The sequence below is a fragment of the Mya arenaria genome, chromosome 6 (genome assembly GCF_026914265.1).
Source record: "Mya arenaria isolate MELC-2E11 chromosome 6, ASM2691426v1".
Classification (NCBI taxonomy): domain Eukaryota; kingdom Metazoa; phylum Mollusca; class Bivalvia; order Myida; family Myidae; genus Mya; species Mya arenaria.
In genome coordinates, this window is record NC_069127.1 from 77,099,550 (window position 1) to 77,111,012 (window position 11,463).

Here is an 11,463-nt window from a genome sequence, read left to right on the forward strand (position 1 = left end):
GGGTAATTGTTAGCTTCGCATCTGGGCTTTCCAAGTATGCGGCCGGAATTGCCTGCCACCTCTGTATGTTTCAGTTGTTAGTACAGAGAAAGCATAGCTCAAATATGAAGCATTTGGCATCACGTGTTTGAGGTGTTTCGACCACATGTTATACGACATACATGGTCAACTGTTAGGCTTCTTAGCTTGTCCTTGTAGTTTTCCTTGATTGATTTCAAATCAGAAACAGCTCATTTCATGATTCGTGTTAAAGCAGAAGAATTAGGAGTCTTCGATATTTTGGTATATAACATTCGCTAAAGCACCAACGTGGTCAAATCATGCTCTTGTGCACTATTCGGCCAGTCATTGTGCTCATTGTTTCGCTATACAATCTATTTACATTAAAAACTTATTTAAAAACGTATTTTCTAAAATCAGAGAGCATACAACTCAACAGGACTAAAGTAAACGACCTTAGTTAGACGGTGGGTATGTAATCTGATTTTATTCAGATTGACAGACAGCTTAGATATATGGTTTACAAGCATGTATAGTTTAAATAACTATTAAGTACAATTTGTTTAAAGATCCACAAATCCAATGTGCTTGAAGAGACCATGTTTGCAATAAGGTCCAATGCAATTGTTAATTACTTGCTGTATAAATCATTCTGGAAGATTTATCCTTTGGAAGCACAAGCTACATCAGTATAACAATAACAAGCTTCATCCACAGTATAACAATAACAAGCTACATCCACAATACGACAATAACAAGCTACATCAACAGTATAACAATAACAAGCTTCATCCACAGTACGACAATAGCAAGCTACATCAACGGTATAACAATAACAAGCTTCATCCACAGTACGACAATAGCAAGCTTCATCAACAGTACGACAATAGCAAGCTTCATCAACAGTACGACAATAGCAAGCTTCATCCACAGTATAACAATAACGAAGTGCATCCACAGTATAACAATAACGAAGTACATCCACAGTATAACAATAGCAAGCTACATCCACAGTATAACAATAGCAAGCTACATACACAGTACGACAATAGCAAAGTATATCCACAGTATAACAATAGCAAGCTACATCAACAGTATAACAATAGCAAGCTACATCAACAGTATAACAATAGCAAGCTACATCAACAGTATAACAATAGCAAGCTACATCCACAGTATAACAATAACGAAGTACATCCACAGTATAACAATAGCAAGCTACATCCACAGTATAACAATAGCAAGCTACATACACAGTACGACAATAGCAAAGTATATCCACAGTATAACAATAGCAAGCTACATAAACAGTATAACAATAGCAAGCTACATCAACAGTATAACAATAGCAAGCTACATCAACAGTATAACAATAGCAAGCTTCATCAACAGTATAACAATAACAAGCTTTATCAACAGCATAGCAAAAACAAAGTGCATCCACAGTATAACAATAACGAAGTACATGCACAGTATAACAATAGCAAGCTACATCCACAGTATAACAATAGCAAATTACATACACAGTACGACAATAGCAAAGTACATCCACAGTATAACAATAACAAAGTATATCCACAGTATAACAATAACAAAGTATATCCACAGTATAACAATAACAAAGTATATCCACAGTATAACAATAACAAGCTTCATCCAGAGTAATAGCAATAGCAAGCAACATCAACAGTATAACAATGACAAGCTTCATCTACAGTACGACAATAACAAGCTACATCCACAGTATAACAATAGCAAGCTACATACACAGTACGAAAATAGCAAAGTACATACACTGTACGACAATAGCAAAATACATCCACAGTATAACAATAACAAAGTATATCCACAGTATAACAATAACAAAGTACATCCACAGTATAACAATAACAAAGTGCATTCAAAGTATAACAATAACGAAGTACATCCACAGTATAACAATAACGAAGTACATCCACAGTATAACAATAACGAAGTACATCCACAGTATAACAATAACGAAGTACATCCACAGTATAACAATAACGAAGTACATCCACAGTATAACAATAACAAGCTACATACGCTGTATAACAATAACAAAGTACATCCAAAGTATAACAATAACGAAGTACATCCACAGTATAACAATAACGAAGCACATCCACAGTATAACAATAACGAAGTACATCCACAGTATAACAATAACGAAGTACATCCACAGTATAACAATAACGAAGTACATCCACAGTATAACAATAACAAGCTACATACGCTGTATAACAATAACAAAGTACATCCAAAGTATAACAATAACGAAGTACATCCACAGTATAACAATAACGAAGCACATCCACAGTATAACAATAACAAAACACATCCACAGTATAACAATAACAAAGTGCATCCACAGTACAACAATAACGAAGCACATCCACAGTATAACAATAACAAAACACATCCACAGTATAACAATAACAAAGTGCATCCACAGTACAACAATAACGAAGTGCATCCACAGTATAACAATAACGAAGCACATCCACAGTATAACAATAACGAAGTACATCCACAGTATAACAATAACAAGCTTCATCCACAGTATAACAATAACAAAGTACATCCACAGTACAAAAATAACAAGCTACATCCACAGTACAAAAATAACAAAGTGCATCCACAGTATAACAATAACAAGCTACATCCACAGTACAAAAATAACAAAGTGCATCCACAGTACAATAATAACAAAGTGCATCCACAGTATAACAATAACAAAGTGCATCCACAGTATAACAATAACGAAGTACATCCACAGTATAACAATAACGAAGTACTTCCAAAGTATAACAATAACAAAGTGCATCCACAGTATAACAATAACAAAGTACATCCAAAGTATACCAATAACGAAGTACATCCACAGTATAACAATAACAAAGTGCATCCACAGTATAACAATAACAAAGTGCATCCACAGTATAACAATAACAAAGTGCATCCACAGTATAACAATAACAAAGTGCATCCACAGTATAACAATAACAAGCTACATCCACAGTATAACAATAACGAAGTGCATCCACAGTATAACAATAACAAGCTTCATCCACAGTACGACAATAGCAAGCTTCATCAACAGTACGACAAAAGCAAGCTTCATCAACAGTACGACAATAGCAAGCTTCATCCACAGTACGACAAAAACAAGCTTCATCCACAGTACGACAATAGCAAGCTTCATCCACAGTACGACAATAACAAGCTTCATCAACAGTACGACAATAGCAAGCTTCATCAACAGTACGACAATAGCAAGCTTCATCCACAGTATAACAATAACGAAGTGCATCCACAGTATAACAATAACAAGCTTCATCAACAGTACGACAATAGCAAGCTTCATCCACAGTACGACAATAGCAAGCTTCATCCACAGTACGACAATAGCAAGCTTCATCCACAGTATAACAATAACGAAGTGCATCCACAGTATAACAATAGCAAGCTTCATCCACAGTACGACAATAGCAAGCTTCATCCACAGTACGACAATAGCAAGCTTCATCCACAGTACGACAATAGCAAGCTTCATCAACAGTACGACAATAGCAAGCTTCATCAACAGTACGACAATAGCAAGCTTCATCCACAGTATAACAATAACAAGCTTCATCCACAGTACGACAATAGCAAGCTTCATCCACAGTATAACAATAACGAAGTGCATCCACAGTATAACAATAACGAAGTACATCCACAGTATAACAATAGCAAGCTACATCCACAGTATAACAATAGCAAGCTACATACACAGTACGACAATAGCAAAGTATATCCACAGTATAACAATAGCAAGCTACATCAACAGTATAACAATAGCAAGCTACATCAACAGTATAACAATAGCAAGCTACATCAACAGTATAACAATAGCAAGCTACATCAACAGTATAACAATAGCAAGCTACATCAACAGTATAACAATAACAAGCTTTATCAACAGCATAGCAAAAACAAAGTGCATCCACAGTATAACAATAACGAAGTACATCCACAGTATAACAATAGCAAGCTACATCCACAGTATAACAATAGCAAGCTACATACACAGTACGACAATAGCAAAGTACATCCACAGTATAACAATAACAAAGTATATCCACAGTATAACAATAACAAAGTATATCCACAGTATAACAATAACAAAGTATATCCACAGTATAACAATAACAAGCTTCATCCAGAGTAATAGCAATAGCAAGCAACATCAACAGTATAACATTGACAAGCTTCATCCACAGTATAACAATAACAAAGTACATCCAAAGTATAACAATAGCAAGCTACATCAACAGTATAACAATAACAAAGTACATCCACAGTATAACAATAACAAAGTACTTCCAAAGTATAACAATAACAAAGTACATCCACAGTATAACAATAACGAAGTGCATCCACAGTATAACAATAACGAAGTGCATCCACAGTATAACAATAACGAAGTACATCCACAGTATAACAATAACAAAGTACATCCACAGTATAACAATAACAAAGTACATCCACAGTATAACAATAACAAAGTACACCCACAGTATAACAATAGCAAAGTACATCCACAGTATAACAATAACGAAGTACATCCACAGTACAACAATAACGAAGTACATCCACAGTATAACAATAAAATGTAAATCCACAGTACGACAATAACAAAGTACATCCAAAGTATAACAATAACAAAGTGCATCTACAGTATAACAGTAACGAAGTACATCCACAGTATAACAATAACAAGCTTCATCCACAGTACGACAATAGCAAGCTACATCAACAGTATAACAATAACAAAGTGCATCCACAGTATAACAATAACGAAGTACATCCACAGTATAACAATAACGAAGTACATCCACAGTATAACAATAACGAAGTACATCCACAGTATAACAATAACGAAGTGCATCCACAGTATAACAATAACGAAGTACATCCACAGTATAACAATGACGAAGTACATCCACAGTATAACAGTAACGAAGTACATCCACAGTATAACAATAACGAAGTGCATCCACAGTATAACAATTACAAAGTGCATCCAAAGTATAACAATAACAAGCTACATACACAGTATAACAATAACGAAGTACATCCACAGTATAACAATAGCAAAGTACATCCACAGTATAACAATAACGAAGTGCATCCACAGTATAACAATAACGAAGTACATCCACAGTATGCCAATAGCAAGCTACATGCACAGCGTAACAATAACAAAGGACACCCACAGTATGACAATAGCGGTTCTTTATTGACAGTAATAAAAAGCCCCCCCCCAAGCACCGGCTTAAGGAGATATTCCTTATCCTCAAAAAGGAGTCGTTTATAATAAAATAAAAACTACAGCGACAATTCAAGTAGTCAAACTTCATATAAAAACCTGCTTGGAGGCTTAAGTTAAGGGGCCAAACGACTGGACGCGAGACACAAACGTACAATCACCACAATCAGACAACACCAGCATAAAAATAGCCTTACCAACAAATGATAGGATTTACCGCCTTGGAACGGTTAAAGAAGCAGGAGTTCACTGGCATATTTGATCACCGGAGGGACCAGAAAATAACTAACTACACAGTGTACGATAAACAGGCCGCCACTCATCACTTAACGCCAGGTTAAGTAAAAGGTTAATACATTATATAAGGAGATCCTTGATCAATGAGACTAAGGACATGCCAAGAGTTCCCTTTATAATTTGCATCAATTGTGTTTAACCAGTAATTCCATCCGTTTTGTTATGGTTTGAGTGCCTTTTTCGGGTTTTGGTAATTTAGTACGTAGTGCACGTGAGGTTTAAGGATAGTTGAAAATCTTCTAGTCAGAAACAGATGGTGATAATTTCAACATATTGCTATAAGCGTAAGGATTGATGATTGAATTAAAACCCCATGCAGTGATTTTCTCTTTCTTACTAACCGTATACTAATAATTCAAACTTTATCTTTATTGAAAAGTTAATTATTATATATTATTTGTGTGCTGTCTCGTTTGCTTTGTTGATTAAATGTTTGACGAATTATTGAATGTAAAAACTAATGCATCTTTCAGGTTTTGCTTTTTGTATCGATATGGTCTAATCTTCTGTTAAGTTTTAAAAGCAAACTTACACGTAGGTAGTTTATCTATCTGTAGTGGAAGTTCATTCGTAAGCACAATGATAAGAAAACTAGGAAGTATAGACAAAGTGCGTTGCTGATTGATCTGTGTTATGAAGGATATTCCTTAGCTGTATAAAAAGTAAGTTTAACTACTTTGCAGTTTTTTAACCATAGCCGTTTAAAAAAAAGTGTTACACTTTTACTTGAGGTGTGTCACTAGCATTTATATTGCAGGACGTAATACAAAGGCTCCTTACCATGTCGAAGCCATTGATTACGGGTACCGGGTGAGAATAATATCACAAAGTACATGAGTACGCATGATCACGTTTCTGATCGTTTGTTGAGTTTTTATGCTTATAAAATTGAGTTCTATCCTCTTAAAATACTTCATTTACGGTACCCCAGGTACAGGTACGCTATGCATTAAATCGAGCTATTGGCAATAATGTATAAAGTTGATAAAAAGTGACCCCGTATTATTATCGTACTATTTGAAAGGGTATTGCTTGCTAATAACGAACATTTTATTACTAAATAACATCAAAGGAACTGTTTATCGCAGTACTGTTTGCATTGAAATCGAATGTAGAATGAGTTTTGTTATAATCAAACATTCTAGAACAAAAAAACTTGTCTTTAATGAAATGTTGTTTGGATATGCGTTCTCTACATGCTAAACTCTTTCAAATGAAACAAAACTAATATAATTTTTTAAAGTCCAGAGATTTATTGCAGCATCAAAGCGTGTTGATGCCTAACAGTCGACCCCATTGGTGTATCGATCGCTTTTCATCGGGACAGTGTGTGTGACAGAATATATTTGCGTTTTTTTGTTTGTTTTTCTTTTTTTAGAAGTATTCCAAAACATTCAAGTTAAATGTAAAAAAATAGTTTGAACAGTTATTAAAATAATATCTTTCGTCATACTGTACACATCACACACTGACTTTCTATGCAATTCATAACTGTACACGGCTACATGGAAAGGAATTAGTATAAGCAAACATTGCTTTTTTACCAATCCATTTCATAATACTATTGCTGTACTGTTATTTTTGTATATATGAACTGAATAAAATATGTTTAAACTAAAACTAGTATATGGTCACCAGTATCAACAATTCACATACCTTAACGGTTTAAATATTGTAAATTGATCATTTATTGTTGAAAGACACAGGTCACACATTCGTGACGTTCTACTATAGAAAGTTAAAGAGATGTTGCCATGTTTAAGTTTCAACTTATTTTACTAGTTAGTTTTTGAAACATTTTTTACAACATCATACAAGTCACTCTCATTGGCACGATGGCGCGCGTTAGTGTGATATTGTGTTATGGCGAGGGTCGAGGGGCGGAGTACCCGGAAGAAACCCACATGTGCGGCTTAGTGACCAAGTATAATAAAAAAAAATGTGATGGGTTTTTTTTTGTTATTGTTTTATTATACTTGTACATGTTAGATTTCGACTTTTGTATATGCCATACGTTGAAAAATGTAAACTGCAGGGTTACCATGATCATTAAATGTTGTTAAAAACGGAACCATCGAAAAAGTGACATGTTTTAATACTCGTAGCTGTCCGTCAATATTGGAAGTTGCTTAAAAAGACCGAAACTTCATTCAGTTTCTAAATTAATTCTGAATGAATTAGTACTATTCGTGTCTCGGCCATACATTCAGATTTGTAAATCTTGTCACTTAATGACCAATAACATAAAAACTTATTTGTTACTGTTTTTGTCATTAGAATAAAACGTATCGCCAATCTCTTTGGGATACATCCTACATTGTGATCGTGAAATGCTTAAGTCGATATGTAATATGAATCGTCCAGATCATGTTTGCTCTCAGAACTAAAAATTAATAATGTTGTTTTGTCAAAAATCCTATAACAATTACTGTGTTTGAAATGCTTCGTAGAATATGATATTCAGTACCGTGGATAAGTTGTATTTAAAATTTACATTTAAATTGGTTTTAATAATGTGCTTGTTGTATGTGTATTACTTGTTACTCTGTATAATGCTAGTTATTTAGTTCATAATTTGACATGTTTTATCATTGCGTTAAATTTTGTTTCGTGCTTAAATGAATTACATACTCAGCAATTGTGGGTATAATTATTGGCTTACTGCGGATACAAGTGCTCTATGATCGATTACAGTACACCAAGTAGCGAACACCTTTCACGAACAGAACAAAGGATTTAACTTCTAGTGGACCATTAAGGAGTTGCCACACATGTCAACGTTACTAAGCCCCAGCGACCCGAGGGTGGTTGTTAACAATGAATTACTAAATATTAAAAAGGAGATGCTCGATAAATCCGACCTATCCAACTACTCTGAACTTGACAGATCTGATGGCGAATGGTCGCAAGCCCCACTGCCGCAGCAGTTCTTCGAGGAGCTAGACGATAAATTGCTTGAACTGCCGAGGGTAACTTTCATCAAGGACATCCTTGAAGTCTGCCACGGTGATTATACATGAACCAATGAGTATCGCGAGCGCCTGGCGACTAGAGCGCGCCCACTTCCGGGAGGTAAACTCGTGAGTCGCCTTAATAAAAGCCATCAGAGGAGAGAGGATAAATGCGCAAATGACCATAAACAGACCGCATCTAGTCCATATATCTACTTACAATTATCATGATCAGTGTTAACACAATACTAATTACAATTATGATTTTAAACATTGCATGTTGGAACTGTAGAGGTATTATGTCATCTGCTTACACGTTAAGCTCTATTTTAGACACGTATAAGATGAACATAGCACGTATTAGCGAACACAAACGGCTTCACAAATCTCTGAACTTCTTTGATTCTATTACATCTAATCATGTTTCATACGTGAATATAGGCGATTCATTAGATCCCTTTAGTATGTTACGTTGCAGAAAAGCTGGTACCGCAATTATGATAAATAAGCACTTGTTCAAGTACGTAACAAAACTAGACAATATTAACAACAGCCGAATTCTCGGAATTGAACTTAAGATTGATAATCACCTGCCTTTATATATACATTGTATATTGTATTTATACGCCTGCCTGTAACGATCTTGATTTATACAAAGAAACTTGTATACATTCTTTTCTAGAATAGGAACCGTCATTCTAGCAGACGATTTGAACGGGCAAATAGCTCAAGGTGTTATGTCACCTAAATCTGTACTACTAAAACGGTTTGTGCATCAGAATAACCCGAAATCTGCTCATAGTGTGGATGAATCAAACGCTGATTTTACGTTTATTCCTAATCGTACGGTACTCGATCATGTATTTATTGAAAAGTCAATGATCAATGACGTTTGCTCATACGGAACTCACCTGATCAAATCTTAACGTCAGACCACCTGCCCATACTAACTTCTTTTATAACTAAATCCGATAAGATCATTAAAAGACAGTGTATATCATGGACGAAGGGCACGCACGCTCATTTGGTAAATTACATAAATCATTGATAGGCCAAACCCTTATTGACACACTTTGTAACAGTACAGTAACGTGCGATCCGGACGAGAGACGAGAGTTAAACGAGAGATTCGTCAGTGCGCTTCACTCAGCCTCGGCACACTCTTCCATAAGCATCTTTTAACGAGCACGTAAGACCATACTGGTCTGTGGAGGTAAAGCATTCCTATGCGCATGCCCGGCGTGCAAAGAAAGAATGGCATGATCAAGGTAAATCCCGCGACGTCCATTCGCAGACTTTACGGGACTATAAAAGCGCCAAGCGTGAATTTCGGCGCACACAGCGACACCATTGTGATACGTACGAAAACAAAGTTTATGATGACCTTGATAAATCCGCTGAATAGGATCACAGAACATTTTGGAAATTCTTGCGCGCATGAAGTGGCAAAAAATTTGAAATATGAAATTGAATTTTCATTGATAACCTTCTTACAAACATGAAGGGGTCGCTGAGGAATTCATACACAATTTCTCGAAAGTATTTAGTGCGATGACAACGGCCGATTAACTAGATACAAGGCAACAATACGAAGTACGTAAATGACTATTTGCAAGAAGATACTAAAATAATTACATTCACAAAGGTGAATAACATCATAAAAAGCCTTGCACGAAGAAAAAGCCCAGGTTTAGACAACGTACTAAATGAACACGTAACTAAGGCAGGCACTGAATTCACTTTGGGATTGACCTTACTGTTAAATAGCATTATCGCGAACGAGCGCGTCCCGTTATCGTGGCAAACGAGTGTTCTCATCCCCGTCTACAAGGGAAAGAGTAAGGATAAATCAGACCCCGCTAGTTATCGGCGAATTTCTTTAATATCATGTTTCTGTAAACTATTTGAAAAAGTTATCCTTTATAGGCTAAACACATTCACAAGACTAATGACAATTGACTTCCCTTGCCAACAACAACACAGATTCCAGAAAAAACAGAAAGACTGTTCTGTACAATATTGAACGTAGCATCGAAGTCTACGTGGCGTGTCTGGACCAGCGCGCCGCCTTTGATACCGTATGGCACGGCTCCCTAATGCTGAAGGTCGGGCGTCTTGGTGTCAGGGGTAAGCCCCTTCGCCTGCTTCAATCGTCATATAATTACCTGCGTTGCGTCATCAGATATTGCGGCCAGTCATCTAACGCCTTCAAAATTGTGCGTGGGTCCGTCAGGGTGGGGTCATGTCTACGTTTTAGTATCTAGTCTACGTCGACGAGCTACTCCATACTCTAAAAAAAGTAAATATGGTGCAAAGGTGATGTCTGTTAAATGTAACAACCCTACATTCGCAGACGACATTTCCTTACTACCAATTTCCGCCAACAGTCTGCAGAGTCAAGTCGACATCGTATATAGATACTGTCGCCGATGGAATATCGAAGTTAACGTAACAAAATCGTTAACCATAACATTTTCAAAACGCTGTAGTCCCCTCCCGATAAGTGTTGTCTATGGCGACTCTCTTATATCAAATGCACCTTTTGCAAATCATCTCGGTATACTTCAACAGTCGAACTTAAAAATAGGCTAACGAATAAGTGGTCGAATTCGAAAGGCTCGAAACAAACTTTTTTCAATCATTTCACAGGGCGTTCACCCCTTATGCGTGAACCCTCTTACCTCAGTAAGTTTGTATAAAAAGGTTGTTCTACCAACACTTCTGTATGGATCTGAACTATGAAATGACATGTCAAAATCCGATGAAAATAAATTTGATGTCTTCCAACACTTTGTATCAAAGAAAATTCAGGGATTGTCATCGCGTTTACGTTCAGATATGGTACAGTCTATGCTAGGGCTACACAGAATATGTTCTTAAATT

At 36.0% G+C, this 11,463-nt stretch overlaps 1 protein-coding gene across 1 annotated transcript; it reads left to right on the forward strand.

Annotated features, from left to right (window-relative positions):
* Window positions 1–36: 36 nt before the first annotated feature.
* Window positions 37–8,649, forward strand: LOC128238061 (GATA zinc finger domain-containing protein 14-like). Its single transcript, XM_052953637.1, has 7 exons — window positions 37–63; window positions 676–1,461; window positions 1,862–1,921; window positions 3,014–3,957; window positions 4,202–4,352; window positions 4,688–4,864; window positions 8,377–8,649. Exons 1-7 carry the CDS (start codon window positions 37–39, stop codon window positions 8,647–8,649), a joined length of 2,418 nt encoding a protein of 805 aa, XP_052809597.1.
* Window positions 8,650–11,463: the final 2,814 nt, after the last annotated feature.

Bases quoted from the DNA above. Each gene is read 5' to 3' on its own strand.
- LOC128238061 (XM_052953637.1), top strand. From the start codon at position 37: ATGCGGCCGGAATTGCCTGCCACCTCT. The intron at 3,958-4,201 runs GTATAACAATAA...GTATATCCACAG, and splicing joins AATAGCAAGCTACATCAACA to TATAACAATAACAAGCTTCA. The intron at 4,353-4,687 runs GTACATCCACAG...GTAAATCCACAG, and splicing joins AACAGTATAACAATAACAAA to TACGACAATAACAAAGTACA.